General features: G+C 37.4%; 2 protein-coding genes across 9 annotated transcripts in view; one reads left to right on the top strand and one right to left on the bottom strand.

The window, feature by feature from the left end:
• The window catches only part of LOC131161518 (protein WHAT'S THIS FACTOR 9, mitochondrial), a 41,379-nt gene that overhangs the window by 6,001 nt on the left and 18,657 nt on the right, over positions 1–16,721 (bottom strand). For 2 of the 8 annotated variants that reach the window (XR_009138507.1, XR_009138506.1), the window contains exons 3-4: positions 16,575–16,637; positions 6,740–6,808 (exon numbers count right to left, since the gene is read on the bottom strand). The gene's annotated coding sequence lies outside the window, so the exon portion shown is untranslated. Of the gene's footprint in view, positions 1–6,739; positions 6,809–15,256; positions 15,704–16,336; positions 16,638–16,721 lie in introns of those variants that run through there. The other 6 variants (XR_009138504.1, XR_009138510.1, XR_009138505.1 and 3 more) reach the window with 4 other exon arrangements.
• On the top strand, positions 1,352–4,993 carry LOC131161519 (protein DETOXIFICATION 54). The gene is made up of 3 exons (XM_058117337.1): positions 1,352–1,779; positions 1,929–2,813; positions 4,169–4,993. The coding sequence occupies exons 1-3, from the start codon at positions 1,678–1,680 to the stop codon at positions 4,736–4,738; spliced, it is 1,557 nt and encodes a 518-aa protein (XP_057973320.1). The 5' UTR covers positions 1,352–1,677; the 3' UTR covers positions 4,739–4,993.

The raw sequence follows: 16,721 nt of genomic DNA, 5'->3' as shown, positions 1-16,721 counted from the left end.
AATAAAAAGTAATATAAATTACATTGTACTGTATCTAAATCCAAATAAATATAAATTCAAATTTCGCAATCCATGTTCTCAAATAAAGCGATATGAATTTTTCAACTTCAAGTTACACAACTTGATTATATTATCAATTTAGAATTAAATTCTTTCAACGCAATACGGATAGAGAAAACTCATTATGAGTTTGTCAAGAAAATTTTCTAATTAGACAGGTATAACTTGACGTGCCATAACAAAACCCATCATAAGATTTCTTTTAATTTTTCATTCTTCTAAAAGTAAGCGCAAAATTAAATCTTAAACTTTTGTCTAGTAAAATATTAGAGAGAGAATAATAATAAGGAACGGTTCCTACACATAAAATTTAGAATCTATCAATAATAGCCATAAAATAACATGTCAACACTTGAACTGATACAAGTAAGAGGTATAGTTTGATATGAAACGTAATAATATTTAACTCGCACTACTTTAGTCTATCCTAACATTAATATACAATCTAATAATTGGTAGATTTTAATTAATTTTTAACTGCTCCTTATTATAGGTTTTTTCCTTATAAGTCTTTCCCACATGTATGATAGAGGAATCAAACCTCTTCACTCCCCCAAAACTAGCCAGACTTAATTAGGGGCTCCTTATTATGAGTCTTTCTCTAAAATATATCAGACAAGAGTCAAAACTCTTCTCCTCCAAAACTTTCCATTTGAAATATTTTTTTGACATAAAGCTAGCAAGAAATATAGAAAAACCATAAAGGAAGATATATTCATATCTCTATATTAACAGTGACCCCAAGGTCTACAGAACACTCAAAATCTCTTGAGAATAATGGAAAAAGATCTTGAAATATCGAGAGATTGATGGAAACAAAAGTGCAGATACCCCATGTTAAAGACAAACATTTAATGCCATGACTGTGACACCTATATACGAATATATACATACATATATATAGGATTAGTTTAGATGTTTTAACTTTTACCAAAACACACAACACAAAAAGGTGAGAACAGAAACAGAAAACCCACAAATCTGCCTCTCTCTCTCTCTCTCTCTCTCTCTCCCACCACTGCCGTTTTCAATTTTCTCTCCTCTCTCACGAGAAAAGTAAGTAATTAAACAGTTTCCAAGTGCTGCAAGCCCAAAATGGCCTTTCAAAACTGAAATCTCTCTCTCTCTCTCTCTCTCTCTCTCTCTTCTGCGCTGGCGGGAGCTAATAAAACTTAGGCCGCCCAGGTGGCCGCCATTAGAGGGATTTTCCTTAGTAAGACTCCTTGCAATAACTCTCTTGTCAGATGTAATAAACACAAGGCAGGGATAAAACAGGGGTTCACATAAAAGTGACACACAGCAACCCTTCTCATGTACTAGATGAACGCATTCTTCTCATTCTCTGAAAGCTCACCGTATGTGTATATACGTATATACAAATAATTATACGGCAAAGCTTCTTAGGAATTGAGTAAGTACCCCGTTTTGCCCCTCTCTGTTTGTATCAATGAGTCGATGGGGCTAGGCTAGGCATTAAATACCAGTAACTGAAATGGAGGGAAAGGCGCGTTTGTGTGCTATATTATTGTTTATTTCTTCTTATAATCATTCACCCATTGATAAAATGGAGAATGGATTGAAAAATCATAGACTGGGTTTGCGTTTATTCACTGTTTGATGAACGTTCTGCATACTAGCCAGGGTTCTGTGAAGCCTTCTCTAATGGCGGACAAACACCCGAACGACTTCTATTCGCATAAACTCCCTTCCGCTTCGCAGGTATATGCATATGAATACAACCCAACTTCTCCATCTCTCTGCTCTCCCTCTTAATCTACTGTATCCATATGTATTAATATTTATATATATATATATATATATATATATATATATATATATATATACATGATTGAAACTATATACTACAGGTAGTAGAAGAACTTAAAGAGCTATGGGGCATGGCGTTGCCAATAACGGCGATGAACTGCCTGGTGTACGTCCGCGCCGCCGTATCGGTCCTGTTTCTGGGGCGGCTGGGGAGCTTAGAGCTGGCGGGCGGCGCCCTGTCAATCGGGTTCACCAACATAACAGGGTACTCTGTTATGGTGGGTCTGGCGTCGGGACTGGAGCCGGTGTGCAGCCAGGCGTACGGCAGCAAGAACTGGGAGCTGCTGTTCCTGTCGCTGCAGCGGATGATCCTCATACTGCTTATGGCAACGGTGCCCATAAGCCTGCTGTGGCTGAACATGGAGAATATCATGGGGGCGATGGGACAGGACAGGGACATCACCGCAATGGCCGCCACCTATTGCCTCTACTCGCTGCCGGACCTGCTGACCAACACGCTGTTGCAGCCGCTGCGGGTGTACCTGAGGTCGCAGCGGGTGACAAAGCCCATGATGTACTGCTCGCTGGTGGCAGTGGCGCTGCACGTGCCGCTGAACGCAGTGATGGTGGGGGTGATGGGGATGGGGGTGGCGGGGGTGGCCACGGCGGCGGTACTCACCAACCTCAACATGGTGGTGCTGATGATGGGGTATGTGGTGTTGTACGGGAGGAGGCAGGCGGAGAGCAGCAGGGAGCACTGGTGGAGGTACTTGAGGGTGGACGGCGGAGTGTGGGCACTGATGAGGGTGGCGGTGCCCAGCTGCTTGGGGATATGCCTAGAGTGGTGGTGGTACGAGATCGTGACGGTGCTGGCCGGGTACCTGCCCAATCCCAGGCTGGCGGTGGCGGCAACCGGCATACTCATTCAGACCACCAGCCTCATGTACACCGTGCCCATGGCCTTGGCTGGCTGCGTCTCTGCCAGGGTAAGCTACTACTCTATATTCTAACTAACCACCATGGCAGCCACCGCCTCCATCCCATCCTCTGTTTTCTTTCTTTGTCAAATTTCCTATTTCCTTTGATTTCATTTCTGAATCAGCAATCATTCATTATGCATTAACATACAAACAGACAAACTCTTAACTCTACCCCGGGGTTTTGCCAATACGTTTCTACTTTAATTTATTGTTTTTTTGCACTCCATTCTATATTATCGTAAGTTACGAAGCTCGCTGAGTTGACTCGGAACTCAGCTCTCCGAGAGAGGGTAATGAATGAGTTACAGTTAGGGCTTCTGGAGGAGGAGGAGAGTTGTATAGTTTATGTGGCTGCGACAGAGGGGATGTGCGTCAAATCAAATCGGCTATGTCAATTCAGACATTAATATAAGCTATTCGTTGACCTTAGAAGGCCCCTGAGGAGTGAGAAGGACCTTCGCCATATACAGGGCCAGGGGATAAAATGAAAATCCTCGATGACTTTTTTAAGTGGCCGCTTCATTACAAGGTTTTGTTTGGTATGCAAACCCTAGACAGACGGCGGTGTCCATTTCCCTTCACAAACCTAATTACTGTATACGGTAAAAGTAAGTAAGCTGCCCAGCCCCTGCCAACTTCTCGCTGCTTTGATTTATTCCTATTGCATATTTATGCCTTGCTCTGTTTCCATTTTAGTATTCAGCATTTACTTTCTTCATTACTTTAGTTTTACTTTCCACTTAATCCTTTTCGTCATTTTTTGACACTCATCTAATAGTTGGGTTATTCTGTCCAGCCAAAGGCTTCTGTCTATCCAAAAGCTCCCACGAAAAACAGACGCCTATCTACTCAAATCTTTCTTCCTCAGAATTTCTATGCAAACCATCGCATATTTAATGTTATGGAAGATCATAGAGAATATTCAAACAAATATTATTTGAGTTTTTCTTGCAACATATTCAATTTTGTTCTATTTTGTTAATTTTTTATATGTATGCATACCATAATTCTCAAATTTCGAATGGATTGGCATCCAACTTTTTCCAATATATATTCTTTATATGCAGATGGGTAATCTGTTATGTGATTGCATCAGAAAAGGGGACCCAATTAGTTCACACATGTACTGTGATTGGAGCATAATTAGTAGAAGACACAAGTGAGCACGCACCCCCTCCCCCCACGCCTCGCATCCTTCTCTAACATATGTATATGTATAAAACTGTAAATTCATTGTGAGCATACTGTTTAAACCAACAAAAGTCTTCTCACCTGCCCTTCTTACTTTTTAAGATGCTCTTTTATGCTATATCATTTTCATAAATGGTACATTAATAACTCTAGAAAATGTAATTGTGCAGGTAGGGAATGAGCTTGGGGCAGGGAAGCCCTACAAGGCCAGGCTAGCAGCAATGGTGGCCCTGGGCTGTGCTGTTGTGATTGGGGTGATGAATGTGGCGTGGACAGTGATTTTCAGGGAGAGATGGGCTGGGCTGTTCACCAAGGATGAGGCTGTCAAGGCCTTGGTTGCATCAGTCATGCCGCTCATGGGGCTTTGTGAGCTTGGAAACTGCCCCCAGACCACCGGCTGCGGCATCCTCCGTGGGACCGCCAGGCCAGCTGTGGGCGCCCGCATCAATCTCGGGTCATTTTACATGGTCGGTACTCCCATTGCCGTGGGCTTGGCCTTCTGGCTCAAGATTGGCTTCAGCGGGCTGTGGTTTGGGCTGCTGTCGGCCCAAGTTGCCTGCGCCATCTCCATCCTGTACGTGGTGTTGGTGCGCACAGACTGGGAGGGCGAGGCAATGAAAGCCAAGAAGCTTACTGGGGTGGAGATGCGTCCATGCATAAATGGAGGAATTGATGAGAATGGTGAAGACAGAGAAGAGTTATTGGTGGCTGAAAATGATGGCATGGAAGATGTTTTGTAAAACAAAAAAGAAAAAGGAAAAAAAAAAAAAAATAGGAGAGCCGGGCATCTTAAGGCTAGGAGGCTTTTTGGGATTTCTTTTTTGTCTCTTAGCTGTTTCCCTGTTGCTGTTTCCCTGTTTTTTTTTTTTTTTTTTTTTTTTGGTGGAAGCTGTAATGTTGGGGAGAGAATGTGATGCCCATTGCCCAATTCCCCAAGTGTTTATATATATCTAATAGCGAAAGATGCATCCATTCTTCCTGCTGAAAGTTGCTTTGTTTTATGCTGTACCTAAAACCCTAGGGTTTAAAGTTTGCAAAAACAAATGCATTTGAGAAAACATATAGGAAGGCGGAAAGCAACAGCTGTGTTGCGGCTATAATATGCCAATGCCTATTCTTATGCGTTGCATCAAATCAAAGTACATTCCCCCTAGTCTTCATTATCAACATATCCTTCCAACCACTGCCAAATTTGGCTTTTCACCTAAAGCTTTTTATTTTGATGCAGGGGAATACTACTTTCTACTGAAATCATGCCTATGCTGCGCTAATTTTAAGGTAGGGGAGGGGCAGGTGGAGGATGGTCACGGGCCTCACCATGAGGTGTGTGGCGCCCCATGATTGGTGGGCGGTGCCTCTGCCACAACAAATTGCAGTGCTCCACCTCATCCATGATGGCTGCCACAACCTCACCCTCTCCCGATGAATAACAGCATCCCTCCATATATCAGCAGGCATGTACAAGCCCCAGAAACCCAAACTGAACAATTCAAACTTTAAGATTCGAATTCCATTTCCTCAAGCATAAAATAAAGATGAGGAAAAGAGAAGATCTAGCCATCATTTGCCAATAGCATAAACTAGATGTGCTTTCAACACCCCCCACCCCATTTACCGTGAGAATCCTCTGTTATCGATCCATTTGGGGAAATTCTTTTTGTTGATTTGATTATTTTATTTTATTTTAGAAATTAGATATTATGAAAAAATTAATTTTACAATAAAAGGATGCAAAGGAGAAACATGAAATAAATTATTGCTGCGTAGATAACAGAGGATAATTAAAAAAAGCAGAAGAGTGCTTTAAGGAACAGGACAAAGTGCTCCCGATGAGTATATTACTATGGGTTCCACCCAAAAGTGCCAGAAACCCTTTTCCCAAGAACGCATAAATCACGCACCCACATCTTTTATTAAAGCATTTTAACACACAAAAAAAGAATTAAAAGACGAATCAAAAACTTTCTACATTTCAAAATGTAAAGCCCGACAAAACTTGTTTCAGCGGCATTAAGGATCAAGTTATGTTCCAAACATTTGGTAGATTGATAATACTTTTATTTTTCTGAAAATAAACTGTCGTAGTTAGAAGATTTTAGTTTTCTCCATCTCTCTCTCTCTGCGGGGAAAAATATCGCCCACTGTTAAATATTGAGAAGTCTCTCAAAAGTTAAAATACACCAAACTGAACCACAAGAATATTTAAGCAAATGAATAAAATGAAATATGATGGTATGCTGAAAATTTAACCACAATTGCACGTTCATGCAGAAGAAAATTTAGGTAGAGAGACTGGAATGTAGATAATACATATGCCAGAAGAAATTGCACTTATGTATAGATAGGTCATTGAAGCTAGAGGAAGAAAAAGGAGAAAGGGAAAAGAAGAAATGGGGCACCAAGATTACAAATCTTGGGGTGGGCTTAGTGGAAAGGTTTACAGCTGAAGTGGGCTCCATAGAAGGAGAGAGTAGTGGATGGGGATGACCCCAGAGTCGGGTGTGGCTACTTTAAGCAGCGCTCCAATATGAAAGGTCAGTTTTGGTCGGGCAATGCCATAAAGTTTTGGTAAGAATTGTGCAATATGGGATAGTAGTGCTCAAATAGGCAAAGCATAAGAGCACTGTCCAGCTTTCCCATTGAGGAGAGTACACATCTTATTGCAGAGGGTGGTTGACCTTTAGCTACAGTCTTTGCACCAATCTTACATAAATGCAGATATGCATGTCAAGTGCAAGTACCTGTTTGTTGAAGTGTAATTTTCCTTCAACCAATCATAAAAGGTTGTCCTCGTACCTTGAGGTGAGACACTGCAACTTGACATGTACAACATGAGTATTTTCGCAAATTTTTTTAAAAAAAATTTCCAGTCATACAAGACAAATTGAGTACTGTAGGAAACTCGCCCACCAGGCACCCCTCAGGAAAAATAAATAAACAAATAAATAATAAAAAAAGAACCCCACACATACACATCTAGTCCATGTATTTAACCATCTGTGGGCACCCTCCTCTAGCCTTGCTCAATGAGAAAAACTCAAGCAAGCCTTCCACTCCATAAACTGACTTGGAAACGCTAAAAAGTGGAAATTTTGGCAAGGGCGATGACCTATTTTGTACATTTACAATTTGGTAAAAAAAAAATCACTTGACATCAACTTTCTTTGTATGTTCTTTTTCTCTTTACTACGGGCAATGGAAAAGAGAAAAGAGGACCGTGGCACGACTTGATGACGTAGCAAATGAGATTCACTCATACAACAAAAATCTAGCCAATGGAACCCTACTTGTACTACTCTACCGCCCAATGTGGGACAGGTAGGTACCTTGCACAAACAACACCACGCCCACCCTCCCTCCTTCCCCCAGAGCTACAATGGGGGAAGAGGGTTTCAGCAGACTCATATACATGCATACACATATGCATACAAAAATAAATATTTATTTATGTATGAATGCATTTAAGTTATTCAGTTTTTGTTCGTGTGCGCACACCAATTCACACAAAACAAGCCAGAAAACCACCCTAGCCACAAAAAATCCAAGGTGGCAAACATAATACATGCTTCTTAATTAGGTAAATTTTCAGCAGCTTAGATTTTGGGAACTCAATTCCAGTTTCAACCAACAGCAAAATTCACAGCTTAAAGTCAGATCAGATAGCACCCAATGCCTATGCTGTTCAACTACAAATTTTAGAACGATAAGAAAATACAAGAACTACATTGCTGCCAGAGTGTAGATTTGCTATCTTCCTAATTATTTATTCATTTATGATTTATTTTTGGCAACGGGTCTTCATATATGAAGACAAACAAAGCAGTCAATTGTTCTTCATAGTTGCCCTTGATTATGACGTTTGATACATCTTCAATTGCTGTTTGGTTGGTATTCTTTTGGATGGGGTTCGTTGATTCCACCTGTGGTGAAGATCTTGGAAGGGTCACGTGGGTTTGGCTTTAAAAGGCAGAACATTAGAGGGGTATTTAGGCTTTAAGGATCCAAAAGTTGAGCAAAAGAAAAAGAACATTCCAAGAAATAGGTAATTCCCTACTTTAGATTTCAATAATTGACTTGAGAATTCTTTGCATTTGAAGTAATGAAAGTTTGCATGATTTCACTTTATCAATATCCAGGGACTGCTTTCTATCACAATCTGGGAAGTCCACATAGCTTCTATGCCCCAAGAGATTCAAATAAAACATCAAATATTAGGGAGCCCATAGAGAAAATTTTCACCCAATACCCTCCTTACAGATTTACTCAAGAAAGACCAACTTCAAGCTTAGCAGCCTAGTTTGAACCCAGTCAAAATCGACTGACCCACTAGGAATATCCTGTCCTCATCGCTTAATCAATTATCCACAGAAGTTGATTTAACCACGTTGCAAATGGCAACATCATGACAGTTCTTTAATCTCCTTCTATTAAGTCAAGAATTTTCATGACAACTATTTAGAACAGGAACAGCAGGGAACAATATCCTTTCTCTGCATGAATAGTACCCCTTTAATAAAGATCCAAGTTCAATCTGTCATTATCAACCTTTTACCCTCTTTTGACTACCAACTAGCACCAACTCACATTTCATCAAAGGCACTTTAATTGATCACTTAATATATACTTAAAGCTAATCCAGCTGGCTTCTCCCATCTTTAGAGGGAATGAATTCATATACTCAATTGGACAACCCCAACTCAGAAAAAGAAAGCAAACGACTGCATAAATATCAGGAAAGACGCCTAGAGTGCATTTACAAAAACCATTTTAGCACCATAAAATAACAAGAGTAACAGTAACTGACATCTATTTCACGTTTCATTTTCTACTTCCCTATGACGTGGACACCAAAAAGTGGGTCTGACTGACCTCATTCCTAAACGATCTTATTTAGTCATGTCATTCATCCGTCTCAGCAACTTCATCTTTCCACATTATCTGTCCCAGGTCTATGCTTGGTGGGGATGAAGAATGGATCGGCTTCTTATTGGTAGCCAATATTGTGCTCTACATTAAAGGCATGGCCAATGATCTAACCAAAAGTCCTCTTTATATGGACATTATACTAGAAATTTCCCTAGCAGGGTGTTAGATAAACATATTCTTAGACCCATCTAATGGCTAAGCTTTAAAGAACTACTCTTCCTCAAAACTCAGCCATTAGATGGGTCCAAGGAAGAGTAGTTCTTTAGTGTGGTATTAGAGCCATGGTTTCCAGGAGGTTTTGGGTTCAATTCTCTATAATAGTGGTTCCATTTTACATCCAAGCATCATATGAGAAGATACGGTCCACACAAGAGAAATGTTAACCAATTACTCTGCCTTAATTTGAGTAAGATGTAATGAGTATAATCAATTTTAATGATTCATATCACATCCAACTTCAAGGCAGCTTTACATAGTTCTTGCTTCCAATTTCACCTCATCTTTCAGTTCATTGACTAAATAGACATTTTGCACTTCACAAATCTGCAGGCAACCCGTATAATATTAGGGATCAAATATAAAGCTTTAGATTTGCCTTAGTGTAAATGGCCTTCATGTATCACAAATTTCCTCCAATTCACCATTTCAAGAATTTTCTAACCAAAATTAGTATTATTTATTATTATTATTATTATTATTATAGGGAATGATTATTCAAGAAGAAATTCCAGAAAAATTGAGACCATACATCTCAAAGACATAGTAAAACAAGAAGAAGAAAAACCAGCAAAAATTCAAGATCTTCAAAAAGAAATAAAAATAAAAATTCAAATCAAAATCCTTCAAATACAAAACAATTTCATCCAATCAAAAGGGGTAGAAATAAATAATGAGATATTATCAACTAAATAAAAATTAAACATCAAATTAGAAGAGATAGAAAATAATAGTAAAAACAATATCCTCAATAAGATAGGAAGAATCAATATTCATAAATGGCATACTCAAGTTCGAATCTCTGTTAATCAAGAATTTATCCTAGAATCAACCACTTTATTAGTCTCCAGAGCATATCTCAATTGCATTCATGAAGGATTGGTCCCAACTCCCAACTCAATATTTCGACAAAAAACTACTAAGCAACTTTATTCCAGCTAACAACTCAAAATTAAGTGTCAAATATATTTATCAAATGCTCATATTTTTAATAATAGTATGTGCATTAAGACATTTTTATGATTGTCAGAAATCTTAGTCAAGCTGTAACCCTAGGAACTCCATTTCTAACCTTGATTTATCCATTCGTAACAAATCAAAAAGGAATTAAAACCAAAATTAACGAAAAAAAAAATTCAAATTTTCAAACCCAAGAAGGGAAAAGAGAATTAATAAACTAAAACATGATGCAATTGTAAATATCGTTCAAAATAAAAGAAAACATATTAAATTTCTAACAAAAGAATTCAAAAACAGCTTCAAACTCCCAAAACTATTGAAAAAAGAATTCATCAATTAAAAAAATCAAAATTTGAAAAGGAAATTGGCTCATATATTCCAAAATGCTTTTGAGAAAGAAAAAGGCATATCGTCAATTCAAATGAATCAAGAATTACAAGAATTCTATAAAAAATAAATACAATCCTTGTTCGAAAAAGGCATAATAAGAAAATCAAAATCTTTGTGGAGTAGTTCAACATTTTATGCCCAAAATCTAATCAATCTTTAAAAAACCAGTGGCCTATCATCAATCCAAATGAATCAAGAATTACTAGAATTCTGTAAAAAAGGAATACAATCCTTGTTTGAAAAAGGCTTAATAAGAAAATTAAAATATTTGTGGAGCTTTACTTCATTTTATGTCCAAAATCTAATCAATCTTTAAAAAACCAGCATTATTATTATTATTCTAGTAGTGGGAGGAGGAGTAGTAACCATTCGTAATGAAACAAGGAGGAATTAAAACCAAAATTAGCAGAAAAGAAATTTGTTTCCAATTTTCAAACCCAATAAGGGAAAAGAGAACTAATAAACTAAAACATGACTCAATTGTAAATCTCATTCAAAATAAAAGAAAACATATTAAATTTCTAAGAAAAGAAACAAAAATAAAAGAATTCAAGAACAGTTTCAAACTCCCAAAACCATTGAAAGAATACATCAATTAAAATCAAAATTTGAAAAGGAAATTTGCTCATATATTCCAAATGCTTTCTGAGAAAGAAAAAGGCTTGTCATCAATTCAAATGAATCAAGAATAACTAGAATTCTAAAAAAAAAAAGAAATACAATCCTTGTTGGAAAAAGGCACGATAAGAAAATCAAAACCTCTGTGGAGTTGTTAGCATTTTATGTCCAAAATCTAATCAATCTTAAAAAATCCAGCAGCATATCGTCAATCCAAATGAATCAAGAATTACAATAATTCTGTGAAAAAGATATACAATACTTGTTGGAAAAAGGCTTAATAAGAAAATCAAAATCTCTGGGGAGTTGTACAAAATTCTCTGTCCAAAATCTAATAAATCTTTAAAAAACCAGCTGTTTTTATTATTATAATATCCATTCATAACAAGTCAAAAAGGAATTAAAATTAAAATTAGTGGAAAGTAAATTTGTTTCAAATTTTCAAACCCAATAAGGGAAAAGAGACTTAATAAACTAAAGCATGAAGCAAATATAAATCACATTCAAAATAAAAGAAAACATGTTAAATTTCTAACAAAAATCAAAATAAAAGAATTCAGGAACAGCTTCAAACTCCCAAAACTATTAAAAGAAATTAATTTATTAAAAGAAAAAATTTGAAAAGGAAACTTGCTCATGTATTCCATATGCTTTCTGAGAAAGAAAAAGACATATTGTCAATTCAAATGAATTAAGAATTACTAGAATTCTACAAAAAAGAAATACAATCCTAGTTGGAAAAAGGCATAATAAGAAAATCAAAATCTTTGTAGAGTCATTCAGCAGTTTATGTCCAAAATCTAATCAATATTTAAAAAACCAGCGGCATATTGTCAATCCAAATGAATCAAGAATTACTAGAATTCTGTAAAAAAGAAATACAATCCTTGTTGGAAAAAGGCTTAATAAGAAAATCAAAATCTTTGTGGAGTTGTACAGCATTTTATGTCCAAAATCTAATCAATCTTTAAAAAAAAAAACAGCATTTATTAGCAGCAGTAGGAGTAGTAGTAGCAGTAGTAACAATAGCAGTAGTGTAGTAGTAGTAGTAGTAGTAGTAGTAGTAAGTAGTAGTTGCAGCAGTAGTAGTAGCAGTATTACTAGTCCTTTTATGTCCAAAATCTAATCAATCTTAAAAAAACCAGCATTTTATTATTATTATTATCGTTACTATTATTATTATAGTAGTAGTAATAGTAGTATTAGTAGTAGTATTAATAGGAAGTTTCTTTCTCAGAAGGCATTTGGAATATCTGAGCAAATTTCCTTTTCAAATTTTCTAACCAAGATCAGTAGTATTATTATTATAGTAGTAGTAGTAGTAGTAGCAGTAGTAGTAGTAGTAGATCTGTCCTTTGATGTTAACTGACCTTAAAAGAAAACAAACTCTTGTTAGGAGTGAAAATGAATCAGATCAAAAGTCCTAGCCACTCCATTTATTATTTTATCCACATCTGGCTCGGAAGCACCAACACTCAATGTTAGTGTCTGACATGTTGGATAATGACATGCGTCTGACACAGCCCAACACATGTCTGAAACACGTAAAAAATTAAATTTATTTTTTTATTTTCCAGAATGTATTTTATGTTTTTCTTGAATTTTGTTACTACTAATTGTTCTTGGACCAACATGCTCCTCATTGCTAGTTACCTACTGTATTTTGTTGTTGGATGATTTTGAAAATGCTATAAGATTATGTTGTAAATCTGAAGGTACTTTTATGGATGCATAGTGTTAAGAAATATGAATGTAGGCAATGAATGTAGATGAAATTTATTTGTAGAATGTGCATAAGATCGATTTTATATTTACTTTACTGCAATATTTTACAACTAAAAAGGAAAAGCAAACAATAAATATACCAAAATACATATTTTTAATTAATTGATGCATCTCCCCGTGTCCTATCCTTGGTTTTTGAAAATTGTCGTGACATCATATAAATATTGCATCATGTCCATGTCACATGTCAGTTTTTTTTTTTTTTTATCAGCAAGGAAAGTTTATTATAGGGCATCAAGGGGATGCCACCGAAATACAATGGAAGAACAACAATAAAAGCACAAAGAACATTCCTCACTGTAGGGTGTTAAAAAAATCAAGGATTACATTAATATACCTCACAACCAGCCCACTATGCCAATCATGTACATAGTTATCCAACGATCCTTGACAACATCAACATGAAGGGGCGCAGCCAATCCTTCAAAAGCTCTCCTGTTTCTTTCCCTCCACACAGACTCAAAAAATGGCACAGGGGAAGACGGAAAGAGCCTTCCTTCTACGCTTACTGGAGTGGATACCTTTGCAAGCACATGGCTAACCCTCCATAGTTCCAGCAATGACCCACTTCTACTTGATTGGGGAAAAGGCCTAGTTCCAGAAACTTCTAGGCAATGCAAGAGAATGTGCTCAACTGATTCAGCCCATTCCAGATATAAGTAGAACCTATTAACAAAAGGTTAGCCCTTTTCTAGAGGTAGTCAATGGTAAGGATTTTTCCAAGGGTTGCCTCCTACGTGAAGAAAGCAACCTTTGTGGGGGCTGCAGTTTTCCAAATGAGTTTCCAAGGGAATTTTCTCTTTTTTTTCTTTTTCTTTTTTTTCTTTTTTTTCTTTTTTTCAGAAATGAGATGTTTATAGTACGATCTGACCATAAAGTTCTCATCTTTATCCAAGGTCTACTTGGGCTCATTGGGTGTGTTTGGCACTATATTTTTTAAGGCTGCCTTAGGATTCTGTCAAATTATCAATTTCCCAATTGAAGGCATTCCTAACCAACGGAATATTCCAAAAACATCCCATGATAAGACAGCTTGAGGTGCTGGCTAATAGGCGCATTTTTGTCATAGGTAGAAGGGTATTTTTTCTGAGTGGGGACTTGCCACACCAAATATCAAGCCAAAAGAACTCATTCTCCCCATCCCCCAAGTGAAAATAAATAAGACAGAAGAATTTGTCCCATCCTCGCCTGATGGGTTTCCAAACACCAACATTGTGAGCTCCATTTATCTCTTTAAAGGCCCAACCATTATGATGTAAGTTGTATTTTAAATGGCAAAACCGGCTTTATTGAAGGTGAGGAGATTTTAGACCTAACCCTCATTTTTACATAGGTTGTTTAACCACCACCAACCCCCCCCCCCCCCCCCCCCCCCATTTGACAAGATGATATTTAAAATCCTCACCCGTGTTCTCCCATAGAAATATCAATACCTTCTGATCAATACCTTCTGATCTCCTGGCCACTGAACTAGGGATAGGAAAAAGAGACATAAAATAGATCAAGAGGTCAGATAAAGTGCTTTTAATGAGAGAGTCTTCCACCTTTTGACAAGTAATTCCTTTTCCAACCAGCAAGTTTTCTTTCAAATCTTCCAGCTATGGAGTCCCAAACCCCCCTCATCTTTAAGTTGGTTCCCAAGGGAATACCAAGATAGGTAATAGGAAAAGCCCCCTACTCACACCCTAACAGGCCTGCAAAAGAGGCCCACATTCGCAAGTCCCCATCAGAATAATTTCACTTTTGCCCAAGCTCACTTTTTCAAGCCTTGAAGCTGCTTCAAACCCAAAGAGAATGCACCTGATATTAAGGATTTGCTAAAGATCATCCTCGTAGAAAATGATGGTGTCACCTGCAAAAAGGAGATGGGAGACAACCAGATTTGTATTGTTCTTCCGATACTAAGCCCCTTGAGTAGGCCTCCTTCGCTGCTTTATTTATTTCAAGGCTCAACACTTCCATAACCATGATAAACAATAAGGGAGACAGGAAAACCCCTTGCCTCCAACCTCAATATGAACAACAAATGTCCACAGGACAGCCATTAATGACCACTGAGAATAAGGGGGTAGAAATACATAGATAGATCCAACTGCACCAGAGTTACCCTAAACCCATTATTATATATTGCAGAAAATTCCAATCACATGGTAAAATGCCTTCTCCATGTCCATCTTTCAAACCACTCCTCTTTTTCTTCCCTTAATATAGGCATTCACAAGTTTGTTCGCAATCAGGGATACATCCATGATCTGCCTGGCTACAAAGGCATGTTGGTGCTTCCCATTGATTTCCAAAATTGCAATTTTAAGCCTTGCTGCGGGGACTTTGAAAAGGAGCTTATCCAAGCTTCCAACCAAGCTAATTGTCGGAATTCTTCGACCCCATTTTCTTGGGAATCAATGAGAAAAGGTTTAGTTGATACTAGTACGAATTTACCTGTTCAGTGAAAATCTTCAAAAACACAGATTATATCCTGTTTGAGAAGACACCAATTTCTTCGAAAAGAAGCCAAAGTGGAGCCATCAGGGCCTGGAGCTTTATCCCCATTGCATCCCTTGAGAGCTTGAACAATTTCCTCTTCCTCAAAGGGCCCTTTGAGCTGCTACGGAAAGGCACAGGTTTCTGAAAATAATGCCATCAACAGTTGGTCGCCATGTCTATCGCTCAGTATAGAGGTTCTTGTAAAAATTGCAAATGCCCTTTTTGACATCCCCTTCATCAACTAGAGTCTCTCCCTCCACTTGAATTCTGGTCAAGATGTTGAACCTTCTGGTAAGCATTAAGAAACTAGCATTCAGGTCCCCCTCCTTCAACCAATTAGTGCTTGTTAGAAATCTAGCAAGAACATCTAATATAATAATTCAATTATGATATGAATCTGTTGAATCCAGTCCATAGAGAATTCAATCCAATTGCTTCACTATTTTAGTATTGTACATGTAATATCCACCATTTGTTTCCTAGACATCAAATGGCTGAAACACAGCACAAAAAAACGAGTGTTTGGGTTTTTACGTTTGCATATTTTTCATCTGCACTCCCCCACGACTACTGCTTGGCAACTCCAGGTTCACATGGCTGCTGCTGCTCCTTCCTTCTAGGTTTTCCATTATTCCTACTATTTTCTCAATCATTTTCTACAAATAATTTATGTAGCTTGGATTCTCATCGTGCATGGGATTTACAATAGACAATGTGCACGTCAAAATTTCTGTTATTGCCTATTATTTCTGATAGAAGGATCGAATACCAAATAATTAACAATTTGAATTTGGATCGATTTTCTAACAATCTGTCAGATACTGGATCCAAAATCTCAGATTCTGTTCTGAACATTCCTTAGGATAAGATTCAATCAACCTCCTACAAAACCAAATAGATATCCAATGATTCCAAAGCCACGACCATTCAGTCTTCTCAACAATATCAGCTTAATCATATTGATTTTAATAATAATTTATCATGCTTGTCCTATACATGCCATCTCTCTCAGTTTATACTTGCATCTTCCCAATTGTTTGTAAGCGAAATGATCAAGAAGGTAACAAAGCTATCAATAATGAAAATCAATGAAACAACAAAAGAAAGGAAAAAAAAACTGAAGTTATAAATTGGCTGAGAGACAACAGTTTCAGAGACTATATTAAGGAAGTGGCTACAAATACGGTGCTTTCTTACCTACAAGAAACAGCAACTGCTCTACAGCACAATACAACAACTCCACACTTTGCACTGCAATGACTGCATAAAACAGTTATCCCAAAATTAAATCTGACCATACAAATATATTCTATGCTCTTAAAGGCCTACCAAAATTATAAAATA

The sequence above is a fragment of the Malania oleifera genome, chromosome 8, assembly GCF_029873635.1.
Source record: "Malania oleifera isolate guangnan ecotype guangnan chromosome 8, ASM2987363v1, whole genome shotgun sequence".
Taxonomy (NCBI): Eukaryota; Viridiplantae; Streptophyta; class Magnoliopsida; order Santalales; family Ximeniaceae; genus Malania; species Malania oleifera.
The sequence above is the reverse complement of the archived record's forward strand: the minus strand, read 5'-3'. Positions and strand labels throughout refer to the sequence as shown.